The 16,586-nt window shown below is 46.8% G+C and overlaps 1 protein-coding gene across 7 annotated transcripts in view; it reads right to left on the minus strand.

The window, feature by feature from the left end:
• mical2a (microtubule associated monooxygenase, calponin and LIM domain containing 2a) overlaps positions 1-16,586 on the minus strand; it is a 353,275-nt gene that overhangs the window by 154,194 nt on the left and 182,495 nt on the right. For 2 of the 7 annotated variants that reach the window (XM_038807963.1, XM_038807968.1), the window contains exons 19-20: positions 16,308-16,424; positions 15,314-15,406 (exon numbers count right to left, since the gene is read on the minus strand). The exons of 3 other annotated variants lie outside the window; for them this stretch is intronic. In XM_038807963.1, coding sequence (XP_038663891.1) covers positions 15,314-15,406; positions 16,308-16,424 — 210 coding nt within the window. Of the gene's footprint in view, positions 1-9,650; positions 9,747-15,313; positions 15,407-16,307; positions 16,425-16,586 lie in introns of all 7 variants that reach the window. 2 more of the 7 variants (XM_038807962.1, XM_038807964.1) reach the window with 2 other exon arrangements.

Below are 16,586 nucleotides of genomic sequence, written 5' to 3' on the forward strand. Positions count from 1 at the left end.
AACTATAGATGTATGTTCTATACTCGAGGAATACAATCTCAGTCTATGCAACCTCTCCTCATAATTTAAGTCTTTTAGCTCCAGTATCATTCTGGTGAACCCAGGCTGCCTCTCTAGCAACACCATACCAACATATCCTTCTTGTTAATAGGATGCCAAACTGATTGGTGAAGCTGAAACCAAGACACAGAGCCTTCCTTTATCAAGAGTTTATTGACTTGTTCAGCCTCACAGCTCTCCTTCCATTCCACAAAGTGTCCCAGTTGGTCCCCTCTTTGCATGGGCTGCATTTGCTACCAACGTCACGCAGTTGTACTGTTTTACTGTTACATCATCGTGAGAGGCAGAGTAGGCAGCAACCAAGATCAAAGATGATGCTGTTTAAATTATCACGCCCGTGTTTCAGTTGGCTTGGTATACCTTGTTGGCCTTGTTTTTTTTTCTTTATATTTGGATTCTTCCTGTTGGATTATTTGACTATTGTAAGATGCTGCAATGTGATTTTAGTCCATCAGTTTTCATCCTCATTTATCAAGATTCTCTCTCTTTTGATTTGTTATTTGTCAAAGACAACTATTCTATTAAAGTCCATAATAAGACAAGGCACCAAATCAGGTGCAGTCTGATGTGTTAGGCAGGTTGGTTCGACATTGACTGCAACCGGATGCAGGGAAGATTGAAACAAACGTCTGACACCGGAGATGATCCAAAACTGTTTTATTTAACTATGAACTGCTGTACATGTTCAGCTGTGGGTTGACACTCTACTAATCCTACTGATGACCTCTTACTGGCTCGACCAGACTTACTAGCTACTACATGGCAATAGTGCCCACTAACTTGTGCACTCTGACTGTCACAGTGTCTGGGTCCCGAAAAGAGCGGGAGTCTTAATGCCCTGTGAGCTTTATAGTGGTGGTATCCTGTCTGGTGATTGGTTGTTCTGTGTTGTGTGTTCATTGGTCATCCTGTGTATCAATCACTGCCTGTCTGCATCTCATTATATACATGAGTGGATATTATGACATCTCTCCTTTTTAAAAAAAATAAGTTATGGAACGTGAAGGTATATACATGCCTGACTATTTACAAGTGGTGAGTTAACGAACATATGTATATGGGAAGGTGTCTATCGTGCAGATACAGAGCAAACTGAATGAAATTTACAAAAGTAAAGTCTATAGATTCAGTCTTTGAGGCGGGCGACGTATTCTGGTTAATCGCCGCAGAGGTGGAGCAGGAGACGCCGGCACTTGGACAGGCGGGATTGCTGGCACTGCGGCGGTGTCGTGGACATAGTGTGGACTCGCTGGACCAGATTCAGGAGTTTGCAGGCATGAGCACCGAGCAGGGACGCCCTGTCAGGCCGATCTCGAATCGTAAATTTGCCTTGATTTCCTTGTGAGATACCCCTAGCCGACACGATCCACTGGCGGCTATGGCATTGCCATTGTATTCAAGGAGTTGGCATGCTGGGGAAGAATGCTTGGTTGGTCATGGATGCTATTGAGATCTGACTGCGATATGAGGTTCGCAGACGTGCCGGTGTCCAGTTTAAATCGGATGCGAGCCTGGTTCACTGTGAGGATAGCACACCACTTCGGGATCCACACTGAGGATTGAAAGGCGGGTTGCAGGTGCAGTGGAGACCAGTTCACGTGTGGTTATGATGCCCACCCGATATGGAGACTTGAGGCAGTCAGCATTGGGGTCCGTTGGGCTGTCGGGATAAGAATCCTGCATGTCTTGTTATACCAAGCGTATACTTCTGCGCCGTGTCTGGGATCGCTGGCTGATAATTGGTGGAGAGGACCTGCAGAAGGCTGCGTAATGGCCAGGCTTCCCACACTGTAGGCATCGCCGTCCTTTGGCTGGACATTGCCGCTTTAAATGGGCGGAGCCACAATTCTGATACGTCATAACGCTGACATCAGTGCGTTCCATGCGCCAACGCGCATGAACAGTGCAGTCGGCTGACATACGCACCTGCGCATTAGGGTTTTCGGCCTCGTCGTCCACCCGGTCGTGGTGCGCATGCGTAGGGACCCGGGAAAAGCGCACGAAACGGCCACTCTCCTCGATACTCAGGTCTTGTATTTTTGCAATGGCCTGCACCCGTTCTGCCTCGTGGGAGGCCAGTTTTGCAGTTTCCGCCGCCCTAATGTGGGAGGAACGATTCTTGGCATGCTTATGGACTACGCACGTCTCAATAGCGACGGAGAGGCTTAGCTGTTTGATTTTGAGGAGCTGCTGCCGCAGGAAATCGGAGTGGACCCCAAAAACGATCTGATCACGGATCATGGTATCAGCCCTCGAGCCATAATTATATGACTGCGCCAGGATGCAGAGCTGGGTCAGGAAGGACTGAAAAGGTTCATCCTTACCCTGAAGCTCTGTTGGAAGATGTACCGTTCGAAGCTCTCATTCACTTCAATGTCGCAGTGGCTGTCGAATTTTAGCAGAACTGTCTTGAACTTCATCTTGTCTTCGCCATCGGCAAACGTCAGCAAGTTGTAGATATGGGTGGCATGATCCCCCGCGGTCGAGAGATATAGCGCGATCTTCCTTGCATCCGATGCTGTCTCGAGGTCGGAGGCCTGATATACAGGAGCAACTTTTGCTTGAAGATTTTCCAATTGGTAGCGAGGTTGCCGGAGATGCGGAGCTGCGGCGGAGGCTGGATGTTTTCCATGTCGCTGGATGGCCGCTTGCTGGTCATTGCAGATTTACTCGAGGTAGGTTCGGCAGGATTAATAGCACTCTGGTACCATGATGTGTTAGGCAGGGCTGTTTGACGTTGACTGCAACTGGATGCAGGGAAGCTAGAAACAAACGTCTTAACACCGGAGATGATCCAACACTGTTTTATTTAACTATGAACTGCTGTACATGTTCAGCTGTGGGTTGACACTCTACTAATCCTACTGATGACCTCTTACTGGCTCGACCAGACTTACTAGCTACCACATGGCAATAGTGCCCACTAACTTGTGCACTCCGACTGTCTCCGTATCTGGGTCCCAAAAGAACGGGAGTCTTACTGCCCTGTGGGCTTTATAGTGGTGGTGTCCTGTCTGGTGATTGGTTGTTCTGTGTTGTGTGTTCATTGGTCATCCTGTGTGCCAATCACTGCTTGTCTGCATCTCATTATATACATGAGTGGATATTATGACAGTCTTTTGGGGGTTTGTTTTCTGTTCACTGAATTAATACAAGTTAGTGATGGGCAAGGTTGTGTGGAAAGAGAGAGAGAAAAGTTTGAGCAAATGTCCAAAATACAGCTATGTAAGCCTGAAGAAGTATTAACCAATTGTCTGAATCCTGTCTTTCTAAAATCCGAGGAGTACATCAATATTCCACCGATAACTGCATTAGAAATCAAAATCTTTTGCCCAAGTTGTGGAATGTGGCCAGTTCAGAAAAGGAGATGAACTCAGCACTCTCCAGGATACCGAGAGTGTTGGAATCGGACTGAGAATGGGGAAACGAATGGAGATTGGGGGAAATTGGACTGAGAATGGGGGAATAGGACTGTTGGAGCGAGAATGAACAAAATGGGGACAACGAATGTGGTGACCACATTTTTTCCTCTCTCACCCCAAGCAGTTACAAACAGGCAGATAGTGTGTATGTGTGTGTTATACTGACACATGTGCAATGGTGCTGGCAGGCTGGGCACAGCAGAATAACGTCAATGGATTTCTGTGCATATGTGGACCAGAATGCGGAATGGTATCAGCGGCCAGCTATGGCAGCCAACTTCCATTGGCAGAAGACAATGTTCCCAAAGGCAATTCATACCCATCACCTGTATCTCTTAACCTTAACAATGCAAGTAATGTGACATTAACAAACTGTAACAATGCAACTGACAAAACATTAGCATTTCTTGAGATGCGGTACCCGAAACTAAACCCAGCTGCTCCAAGTGTCAGCTAAACAGATATTTATACAACTAAAGCATAGATAACATCCATTTTCATTCCAGAAATATCACAAGGACCTTTGCAATATTCAACTAAATTATGGCTGCCCTGCATCTTAATTCCATTTAAGTGTAGTATACTTGGCAACTGTGACTTTGAAGCACTGGACACCAAACATTAATAATGGCGTACTGATGAAAGGGCATTGACCAGAAACCTTAACTCTATTTCTCTTTCTCTTTCCACAGGCACTGCCTGACCTTCTGAGACGTTCCATTATTTTCTGTAATAGCAAGGAGTTTCGGTTTGCTTAACGTTCAACTGTTTTCTGTTTACATCTTGTTTAATCACTTCAGAACCTATTGTCTTTTATTTAGGTTCAGGGAGGAAGGTGCAAAGAAAAACAAACTCCTCCCATTTCTAACCCACCAAACCAATCATTCCAGTTTAGCAGCTAAAAAAAGGGTTGAGGGACTGGTTTCAATTAATCAAGTTAACCCATCTCACCCATAGAATCCTAGAATCCCTACAGTGCAGAAGGAGGCCATTCGGCCCATTGAGTCTGCACCGACCCTCTGACAGAGCACATCACCCAAGCCCACTTTCCCTCCCGATCCCATAAACCCCTTAACCTAACCCGCACATTCCTGGACACTAACCCGCACATTCCTGGACACTAAGGGACAATTTAGCGTGGCCAATCCAGCTAACCCTGCACATCTTTGGACTGTGGGAGGAAACCGGAGCACCCGGAGGAAACCCACGCAGACACAGGGAGAAGCTGCAGACTCCGCACAGACAGTGACCCGAGGCTGGAATCGAACCCGGGTCCCTGGCGCTGTGAGGCAGCAGTGCTACCTACTGTGCCACCATGGCGCCATGTGTTAATGTCTGCAGGCACTTAAAGGTTTCTGTGCTTGTTAGTCACTGGTTAGTCACTGATCAAGCAACAACGCCCTGTTGTGACAAAGTTTTCATATTTTCACACTGCTCTCTTGGAGAGCAGTATTGTATTAGCTGAGGTATGGAATATAAGAATAGTATGGAGCTGTATAAATCATTAGTTAGACCACAACCTGAGTACGATATACAGCTCTAATGTAATTAGTGAGGGTACAGAGGAGATTTAAGAGGCTGTTGCCAGGACTGGAAATGAGCAGCTATGAGGAGCAATTGGGGAGGCCGGGGTTCTTCTCCTTGGAACAGAGGAGGTGGAGGGGAGATTTGATTGAGATGTACAAAATTGTGAAGGGCCTGGATAGAGTGAATGTGAGAGGCCTATTCACCTTAGCAGAGAGGTCAGTGACTAGGGCAGCACGGTAGCATAGTGGTTAGCACAATTGCTTCACAGCTCCAGGGTCCCAGGTTCGATTCTCGGCTTGGGTCACTGTCTGTGCGGAGTCTGCACGTTCTCCCCGTGTGTGCGTGGGTTTCCTCCGGGTGCTCCGGTTTCCTCCCACAGTCCAAAGCTGTGCAGGTTAGGTGGATTGGCCATGATAAATTGTCCTTAGTGTTCAAAATTGCGCATAGTGTTGGCTGGGGTAACTGGGTTATGGGGATAGGGTGGAGGTGTGGGCTTGGGTAGGGTGCTCTTTCCAAGAGCCGGCAGACTTGATGGGCCGAATGGCCTCCTTCTGCACTGTAAATTCTATGACTGTAAATTCTATGACTAGGATACATGGACTTAAAGTGACTGGTGGAAAGATTAGAGGGGAGATGAGGGAAACCTTTTTCACCCAGAGGTAGGGGTCTGGAACTCAGTGCCTAGAAGGGTAGATAAGGCTGAGATCCCAACACATTTAGCAAGGTGTCTGGGCTGCAGACCAAATGTTGGAAAGTGGGAATAGGCCGGGCGGCCCGTTTTTAGGTCAGCACAGACACAATAGACCAAGTGGCCACTTTTGGCGATGTAGACCTTCTACGTTTCCCAGGCTGATTAACAGTCTGGCCGACAGCAAAGTCAACATTCCTTCCAAGACCAGAACCACCTTTCTCTCAACCATTCCGTGAATTTGGGATTTTAAGAGGTCCCACGACTCATATGATGAGAAGGCTGAGTCACCACCACTACCAGACACATGGACATCAACCAGGAACTCCGAGCTGCAAATCTGGTCTCCACTTGCTGTCTGAAGAGGGGTTCGAATCCAGGAACTCGGAGGTGGCAATCAGCTGAGTAACTTTAATAAAGCCAGTTTAACAGGAAATCTACTTTGCATAACTGAACTGCATCACTGGAATCAAATTCTTCAAAGGGGCATTCATATGGAAAGATTTGCAATTCTACATCACCTCATTGTCATGTTATTCACCCTGCGGTAACACGGACTGCAACAGGATGCAGATGAATGGTAAAGCATACACCAAACGTAGGTGTTGGTTCAATATGATTTATTGAACTTCTGTAACAATGCACACAGCTGGCTGTGGGTTGACACTCTACTACTCAAAGTGTACTAACTCTTATTTACTAGACCAGGCTAGCTCTGATCCACGTGTAGAAGGTGCTGACTGATATATACACCCTGACTATCACTACAGTTGTCACCAGTGGAAGGAGGCGGAGTGCTGATGCCTCATGTGTTTTATAGTCGGAAGCCCCCCTCTGGTGTTCTGTCTGGTGATTGGTTGTGTTCTTTCCTGTGTATTGATTGGCTAACCTGGGTGTCTATCACGGTCTGTTTTTACCTCATGATGTGCATGGGTGCATATTATGACACTCATATCCCTGCGAAATGTCCCAAGGCATTGCAGAGCCAGTCAATCGCTCAGTGAAGTCGCCATTCAGTGAGCAAAGGTGACAGCCATTTTGTGCTCTGCAAAGTCCCACAAACAGCAAAGCAGCGAATGAGATAAACTGTTCTTGGTGCTGTTAGTTAAAGGGGGAATGTTGGCCAGGATACCAGGATACTGGTTTCGCTCAGTGGGCTAAACAGCTGACTTGTAAAGCAGACCAAAGCCAGCAGCGTGGGTTCAATTCCCGTACCAGCCTCCCCGAACAGGCGCCGGATTGTGGGGCTTTTCACAGTAACTTCATTTGAAGCCTACTTGTGATAATAAGTGATTTGCATTTCATTTCATTGCTTGTCTTTGAAAACTGCTGTGTGAATTTTTTAAACACTTTTTCTTTGGCAGATGGATAGAGCCAAGGAAACAATGGAGTGCAGTATTTCCTCAAAAAATGCACCGAAGCATCAGCCCAAATTAAGTAGCCATGTCTTGCACTTAATAGCCAAGATGTCAAGGTGGCTAGGAGAGATGAGGAAGAACACGGAAGCCCTGGGGGAGGCAGTGGTGATAAACCTTCATCTTGAATGGTTAAGAGTTCCTGTGATGATGGTGCTTTTAAAATGCACTTTGCGAGGAAGTTCCAGGACACCTGCTGTTTGCGGCCTCCTGCAGTGCTCAATTCGCTGCTGACATTACACGAGTGACAACACTTCATAAAGTACGTCATTGACTGCAAAGTATTTTGGGTTGTAAAGTATTTTGGGAACACCTGAGGTTGTGAAAGGTGCTATAGGAATGCAAGTCCTTTCTTTCTATTGGCCTGGTAATGATGAAGGAACACAGGGAGCATCCATGTCAAGATAGTGCACAACTTGGAGTGCACAACTTGGAGGGGCAGAGGCAAAAGATTAATGCTTTAGTGAGAGAATTTGAAAAACCCCAAACTTGAGGATATACGAATCCAACCACATTATTTCCTTCTTCATTAAGCATCTTTGCAAGAATGCTTATTGTTAGCAAAGGGCATGTGTGCTCACATAACTCTTCCATATTCAGGCATTCCCATTCAGTTTTCCCCTCCTTGCTCATATGGTGGTCGAGTTCTGTCATGCTTTTCCTCCTTTAGGTTAACCCTTTCTTACCAATCGTGTTTTCATCCTTCTTCTCTTCGTCGCTGTCTCTCTCTCTATTTCTTCCTGTCTGGCTTTTTTTCCCTAACTTGTTCTGTCCCTGTTTAAAGTTATTTTGCCCTCTCTTTAAACCTGTTTATCCCCCAACCCTCCTTCTTCCCCACTACAATCCTTCTACCCTCTTTCCCTCTCTCTCCCCCTCAAAGTGTCCCTCTCCGCGAACCCCCTCTCATCCTCTCTAATCCTTCCTCTCACCCCCCTAAACCTCCTTCTCTTCCCCTTTTTAACCCAACCTCCCAAGCTCCACACCCTCAAGCTCTCCCCCTAATCTCTTTCCCTCGAACCCTCACTCCCTTCTAACCTTCTCTCTCTCGCCCATTTTAATGCTCTCTCTCTCTCCCCCTAATCCTTTCCCTTCCCCTTCTAACCCTTCTCTCCTCAAATCCTTTTTTTTCTCCCTCCCTAGCTTTCTCTTCCCTTTGACCACTTCTTTCTGCTGGAACACTCTCTCTCCTCCCTCTAAGCCAGTGGGCAGCACGGTAGCACAGTGGTTAGCACTGTTGCTACACCGCGCCAGGGACCTGGGTTCAATTCCCGGCTGGGGTCACTATCTGTGCGGAGTCAGCACATTCTCCCAGTGTCTGCGTGGGTTTCCTCCCACAATCCAAAGATGTGCATGTTAGGTGGATTGGCCATTCTAAATTGCCCTTAAGATGTCCAAAAAGGTTGGGTGGGGCTACTGGGTTACGGGGATAGGGTGGAGGTGTGGGCTGAAGTAGGGTGTTCTGTCCAAGGGCCGAATGACTACCTTCTGCACTGTAAATTCTATGATTGTATGAACCCTTACTCTCTGTCTAGCCCCCTTTCTCTCCCTGCCTAATCATCCCTTCCCTCTCTCTCTTCCTTCGCCTAACTCTTCTCTGTCTCATGATTATAAAGAAATAAAAGATTTTTAAATGGCCACGTTCACATTCATTACAAAATGTAAAATTTCAGATTCAAAATGTGTGATGGTCATAATTTTTTTTTAAATTTTAGATTACCCAATTATTTTTTTTTTCTATTAAGGGGCAATTTAGTGTGGCCAATCCACCTACTCTGCACATTTTTGGGTTGTGGGGGCGAAACCCACGCAGACACGGAGAGAAGGTGCAAACTCCACATGGACAGTGACCCAGAGCCGGAATCGAACCTGGGACCTCAGCGCCGTGAGGCGGTTGTGCTAACCACTAGGCCACCGTGCTGCCCTATGATGGTCATAATTAAACACTGTTTATTGGAGGCAGAGATGACCCGCCAGCGGCATCTACTGGTCCTGTTGTTGTCAACGGGATTTCCCATTGACAGCATCCCTTGTTGCCGGGTAACCTGTGCGTGGGCGTGGAACCGGAATTTCCCACCAGTGTGAAGAGCTGGTACATCCTGCCGTCGTGACTGGGCAGTCTTCAGGTGCTTGGGTCCTGGAATACCCTCTGTACACCTCTCCGCATCTCTTGCTTCCTTTAAAATATTCTTTCAAACCTGCCTCTTTGGCCAAGCTTTTGATCAGTTGTCTTAATCGCTTTTTATAAGGCTTGATCTATTGTTACCTGATGTGAATAGTCTTGGAACATTTTACGAGGTAAATGGCGCCGGATAAATAAAAGTTGCTGCTGTCTCATGGAATAGTTCACAAGTGTTGCATGCTGGACATGATTACAAATCTCATTATATTGAACCAGACGAGCATTAATTAGTGACATATTACGTTTTCGCTGCACTTGTACTTGCTGCAAGCATTTTTATTTTAAAGTTTGACATGCGCCATTCAGCACCCGTGGGTCGGACATGCTGAGCCACACCATGAGTCCCAGGTCAGATCTACCTGAGTGTGACAGTGCTGGCTGGAGTTGGAAGGTTGAGCAGCCGTGGTTTCACTCGAGCGACAGACTACAGCACGAGAAGCATCACGTGTAGAAATCTACGAGAGGACAGAATATACTGCACTCATGAAAGACAAGGGTTTTCAGAACCCACTACTTGACTCAATTGGCAAACCCCTCTCATTTCATCCGTCGTGGTCACAAATTTAAAAGCTTCCTTGCAGGTTAAGGGACTTAAGTGATGTGGAGAGACTGGAATAGCTGGGGTTGTTCCCCTTAGAGCTTGAAAGATAAGAGAAGTGTTCAAACTTATGGTATGTTTTGATAGAATAAATAAGGAGAGACTGTTTTGAGTACAGCACTACAGGGCAAGGGCAGTGGGTGTGGAACTATTGGAGCAGCTCTTTCAAAGAGCAGCATGGACAAAATGGGCTGAATGGTCCCCACCTCTGCACCATATGGTTCCATGAACTTTGACACCACCATCCTGGAACCTTGCAACTTGGAGCTAATCATCTAAGGAACAGGAATAGGCCATTTAGCCTCTCACACCTGCCCCGCTATTTAATGAGATCTTGGCTGTGACCGGACTCCATATGCATGCCTTTTGCCCATATCCCTCAATATTTTTGCTGAACAAAAATCTCTCTCTCAGATTTAAGATTAACAACTGAGCTAGCTTCAACTGTTGTTTGTGGGAGAGAGTTCCAAACTTCGACCAGCCTTTGAGTGAAGAAGTTCTTCTTAACGTCTCTCTTGAATAATGTAGCCCCGATATTTAGATTGTGGCGCCTAGTTTTCGAATCGTCAACCAGTGGAAATAGTTTATCTTTATCTACCCTGTCTTTCCCTGTTAGTATCTTGAATAATTCAATCAGATCACTCCTTAAACTTTTAAATTCTAGCGTAACAGGTCTAATTTGAATAATCTCTTCTCGTAACGTAACCCCTGTAGTCCAGGCATCATTTTTGTAAACCTACATTGCACTCCCTCCAAGGCCAAAATATCCTTCATAAGGTGTGGTGCCCAGAACTGCTCTCAGTACTCCAAGTGGGGTCTAACCAGGGTTTTGTACAGCCACATCTTAACACCTTGGCTGGTATTCTCCCCTACCTGGCGGGGCGGGGGGTCCCGGCGTGTTGGAGTGGCGTGTACCACTCCGCCGTCGGGCCGCACCTTTAGGGGCCAAGCCCTCACATTGAGGGGCTAGGCCCGTGCTGCAGTGGTTCCCGCTCCGCCAGCTGGCCTGAACGGCCTTTGGTGCCACGCCAGCCGGGGCCGAAAGGACTTCGCCGGCCGGCATAAGTCCGCGCATGCGCCGGAGCGTCAGCGGCTGCTGACGTCATCTCGGCGCATGCGCAGGGGAGGGGGTCTCTTCCGCCTCCGCCATGGTGAAGACCATAATAATAATAATCGCTTACTAGGGGCTGTTTAGCACAGGTCTAAATCGCTGGCTTTGAAAGCAAACCTAGCAGGCCAGCAGCATGGTTCGATTCCCGCAACAGCCTCCCCGAACAGGCGTCGGAATGTGGCGACTAGGGGCTTTTCACAGTAACTTCATTGAAGCCTACTTGTGACAATAAGCGATTTTCATTTAATTTCATTGTCACGCGTAGGATTCAATGAAGTTACTGTGAAAAGCCTCTAGTCATCACATTCCGGCGCCAGTTCGGGGAGGCTGGTACGTGAATTGAACCCGCGCTGCTGGCATTGTTTTACATTACAAGCCAGCTATTGAGCCCACTGTGCTAAACCAGCCCCTCCTGTGGGGGTGAAACCCACGCAGTCATGGGGAGAATGTGCAAACTCCACACAGACAGTGACCCAGGGCTGGGATTCGAACCCAAGTCCTCAGCGCTGCAGTCCCAGTGCTAACCACTGTGCCACATGCCGCCCTCTTTATATTCCAGTCCTCTTGATATAAAAGCTAGTATTCCATTAGCCTTTTTGATTATTTTTTGCACTTGTTCCTGGCATTTTAAGCACCTATACCCTGAACCCCCAAGTCTCTTTGGCCACTCTCTGTACCTAATCGCTGTCCATTTAGAAAGTATCTGCTCTATCCCTTTTTGGTCCAAAATGGATAACCTCATTTGCTTTTTCAAAATTTAAAAAAAAATTCCAATTAAGGGCAATTTACCTCAGCCAATTCACCTACCCTGCACATCTTTGGGTTGTGGGGGTGAGACCCACACCGACTTGGGGAGAATGTGCAAGGTCCACACAGACTGTGATCCAAGGCCGGCATCGAACCTGGCTCCTTGGCATCATGAGGCAGCATTGATAACCACTGTGCTACTACCGTGCCGCTCCATTTGCTAACATTAAATTCCATCTGCCATAATTTTGCCCATTCACCTAGTCTGTCAATACCTCCTTGCAATTTTCTGCTATAATCTAGGCTGCCTACAATGCTACCTAACATTGTATCATCCGCAAATTTGGATATAATAATAATCGCTTATTGTCACAAGTAGGCTTCAATGAAGTTATTGTGAAAAGCTGCTCGACTTTCTTGGTCTTCATCCAAGTCATTAATGACTAATGTGAATAATTGAGGCCTCAACACAGATTACTGTGGTATACTACTAGTCACCTCCTGCCGATAAGGGTAAATGTCCATTATCCCCACTCTTGTCGCCTGTCACTCAATCAATTTCCTAATCATGTCAATAATTTGACTTCTACTCCTTGGGCTTCCACTTTAGTTAACAGTCTCTTGTGTGGGACTTTATCAAATGCCTTCTGGAAGTCCATATAAATGACATCCACAGACATTCCCTTGTCCACTACTTTAGTCACCTCTTCAAACAAATTCAATGAGATTTGTAGGCATGAGATTTCCTTCATGAATCCATGCTGGCTCTCCCTGATCGACTGAAATTTTTTCAAGGTGTTCAGTTACCCCATCCTTTATTATAGATTCCAGCAATTTCCCCACCACAAATGTTAGGCTAACTGGTCTGTAATTCCCTGGTTTCTCCCTTTCACCCTTCTTAAAAAGTGAGTGACATGAGCAATTTTCCAATCCCAGAGGGACTACTCCTGAATCTAGGGATAGTTAAAAGTTTGATGCACTAATACCTGTTCTACAAATGACAATTGCTTTTTAAAACAACTTTGTTCAAGAGTGTGGCTGACACTAGGGAGGTCGGCATTTATTGGCAGTGCTCTGAGCAGGTGGAGGAACTTCTCCTTGAACCGTTGTGCGGTGACAGACGATACCGTAGACCACTCCAGTTATGATACTGAGTCATGGATAAAGTGTGGACTGGGCATGGTGGGACTGACCCTGATGTGTCAGTTGTGTTCATCATCCATTGTTTTTAGTGGTTCCCAGTCTTCCAGATTAACTGGATTGATTTTCATGTTTTTCCATGGTGGTATTTGGACTCACTGTTTTTCTTCAGCATCAAAAACCATATAGCTATTGTATCTATTTCCAAATGGCTAACAGCTACAAGTAACCAAAAATAATGGAATGTGGCCCAACATAATTTAAAAAATCAATTTGAACAAAAAAACAAATTAAAAGATACAAATGAAACCACAAAGTTTAAATCCACTGGAGGTTTCCCCTCATCCCTGTGGTATTGTGATAAAAATCCTTTATTTGAACAGAGAGGTACACTCCTTTGTGTTCTGGTATCATGTTACCATTCTACTCATCACAACAAGCCTTCTTGTACCTGGTCTCAATCGCCAAAAACAACCCAAAGTGATTCACCTTCATCAAATTCCTTTGTAAGGTTAGACAATGGAGCAGCCATTTTATACACAAGCAGATCCCACAAGCAACCATGAGGTTGTCTACTTCCGAATGATAGGAAAAGCTAATGAGGGGATGTCTAGTTCAACTATTCATTCAATGGCAAATGGGGTGCCATCTGCAAGAGATCTTAAGTGGACAGGTTGATGTGTTCCAAGGTCTGGGACTCATGGCCACAATTACAATTCAATTTGTCCCTCTCCATCCACTGAAGGAGTAGGATCGCCCATTTCCTGTGCGGATTTGATTGAGTGCTGTCCACTATCTTTGAGGGAGGCCGAAGCTGCTGTTCGATCAGTGATGAGGTGTTGGTTCTTTATGCTGAATGCATTCCCCAATTCCATCCATTTGGACACTGGGATGCTACCAGGCAGTTATGTGGAATTAATGACAACCTACACGTGGTCTGCCTGTGCGTGCTGATGCATCACGTCATGTCCAGCCAACATCATCAAGAAGACAACCTTGAGGTAAACGGTTTGCGCATTAGTCTTTGATTGTGTTGGCTGGGGGAGAATCTTGGACTGGACACCAGAAGTGTTCTTCTCACTTCAAATAGGAGGGGCGCGATTCTCCGCTCCCCAGGCCGGGTGGGAGAATCGCGGGAGGGCCGCTCTGGCACTCCCCGCGATTCTCCCACCCCCTCCAAAATGGCGCATCGCGTTTTGCAACACGCCGCTCGGAGAATCACGGGTCGCCGTTTTTCACGGCGACCCGCGATTCTCCGGCCCGGATGGGCCGAGCGGCCTGATGTTCCCAACCTGTTCACGCCGGCGGCAACCACACCTGGTCGCTGCCGGCGTGAACATCGCGCCAAAGGTCAGTTTGGGGCCTGTGGGGGGCGGAGAGGGGGTCGAGCACCACGGCCGTGCTCGGGAGGGGACTGGCCCGCGATCGGTGCCCACCGATCGTCGGGCCGGCGTCTCTAAGAGACACACTCTTTCCCCTCCGCCGCTCCACAAGATCAAGCTGCCATGTCTTGCGGGGCAGCGGAGGGGAAGACGGCCAACCTGCGCATGTGCGGCTGACGTCACTTATGCGCCGCTGGCCGCGTCATTATCAGCACGCTGCCTTGACGCCAGCATCAAGGCCCGGCGGCCGATTTCCCTGCAACGCCCCTCCTAGGGGGGGGGGGGGGGGGGGGGGGGGGGGTGGAGAGAATAGGGGGCGTGGAGCGGTCTCCGACGCCGTCGCGAAACACTCCGGGTTTCACACCGGCATCGGCCGTTGTGGAGAATCTTTATCATATATCTAAAGAGGTTTAGCGAGGTCCAACATTTCCTTCAGTTCTGCTCCTCTACTAAGGTTATCACTGAGGTTATCGATCTTTCTATTAAGAGACTGCACGTTTTAATCATTTAAAAGAAAATTTTCACAAAAGGACATAGAGGGTATCTAGGCACTAGAGAAGGTGCAAAGCAGGTTTACGTGGATGACACCAGAACTATGAGGATGAAACTAATAGGTAGGGCTGAAATTTATTTCCTCTAGAAAAGAAAAGAAAAGACCTGATGGAGGTCTTTACAATTACAAAGAGGTTTGAAAGAATAGATGTAGAAGAAGATGCTTCCCTTTGTGGACAACACCAGACCTTGGGGCCAGAAATATGAGATAGTAACTAATATATCCAATAGGGGGTGGTTAGAATATGGAGCTCGCTACCAAATGGACTGGTTGAGCTAAATAGTATCGACGCATTTAAGGGAAAACAAGGGGGAGTAAAGAATAGAAGCTGAACAAACCAAGTTGTGCAAACTTGTTGATTTGGCAAATTGTACATGGAGGGATAAGCCCATTTCTTATTCTGTGCTTAATTGTGCCAACTTATTAACTTGTTCTTGACTCTTTGACTTTATTGCCTGATCACGAGGTCTGACATGCTGCCGCACACTCACCTCTTTTCCAGCCTTGACCTGGCTACTGGATTGGTCCCCACTGCTTAAAAACATCCTTTCCAAATTAATGGCTGCCGCCTGCACACTGCGTATCTGATCTCAGAGGACAGAAGTCACATGGGGGCAGAGTGGGAGCAGGAGCGAAAGAGAGAGGACGAGAAAGTAGAGAGGAAATAAAGGCCAAGATAATTACAGAGAAAATACAAGGTAAAAGATTTAGACAAACAATTCCAAGAGCAAAAACGGGGTAAAGAGGAGGATTCAGTATTTACCATATTTGCGGAGAGAACACTTAATGATAATTCTCACTATTTTAACAGAAGTGTTAAAATCTGTTTAACCGTAAACATGCACCCCCAAAATGTACATAACAGAGCCAAAGAGTGAAAGGATGACCATTTTTTTTTTAAAAACACAGCAAATTGTTGTGAAATATGGGTGCCTGAAAGGACAGTGGAAGTAAATTAAGTTCCTGTTCCAAAATGAATTGGATAAATTACTGTAAAAGGAGTATTTGCCGGTCTATGGGGTAAGAGCAGGAAGAGTAGGGTTAATTGGGTAGCTCTTTCAAAGAGCTGGCATAGGCATGATGGGCCACATATGGCACGATGGGCCACATATGGCACGATGGGCCACATATGGGACGAACAATGGGCCACATATGGCACGATGGGCCACATATGGCACGATGGGCCACATATGGCACGAACGATGGGCCACATATGGCACGAACGATGGGCCACATATGGCACAAACGATGGGCCACATATGGCACGATGGGCCACATATGGCACGATGGGCCACATATGGCATGCCTCGGTGCTGCATGATTCTGTAATTTTCTATTGCTATTACAGGCACTAATTAACATTAACAACTGACTTCAAAGTGCTCCACTTTCCTTGTGCAAACTCACAGACATCTGAAAGAGAGCTTAAAATTGCACACAATGTCGCTTAGCATCGGCAGCCCACAGTTCTAAGCTAGGCAATACCTGTGTCGGAGGATCGGGTGGGTGAGCCATGGCAGACAGCGAAGAGGAAGCAGAGTCATGGGTGGAGCGAGATGCATTGGCGAGAGAATGGGATGAGCTTGTGTCAGACTGAGACGCCTGTTAGGGCCAGCGTTGAAACACATGATGGAAATGTGGAAGAAATAGCCCAGGAAAAACAAAACAACAAGAGCAAGGCTGAATAAGCGTTATGTTAACAGAATGGCACAAAAAGCAAGTGAGGCTGACTTAGAGCAATGGAATTCCTAGTGGGAGCAATGC

Source organism: Scyliorhinus canicula, chromosome 9, assembly GCF_902713615.1.
Source record: "Scyliorhinus canicula chromosome 9, sScyCan1.1, whole genome shotgun sequence".
Classification (NCBI taxonomy): Eukaryota; Metazoa; Chordata; class Chondrichthyes; order Carcharhiniformes; family Scyliorhinidae; genus Scyliorhinus; species Scyliorhinus canicula.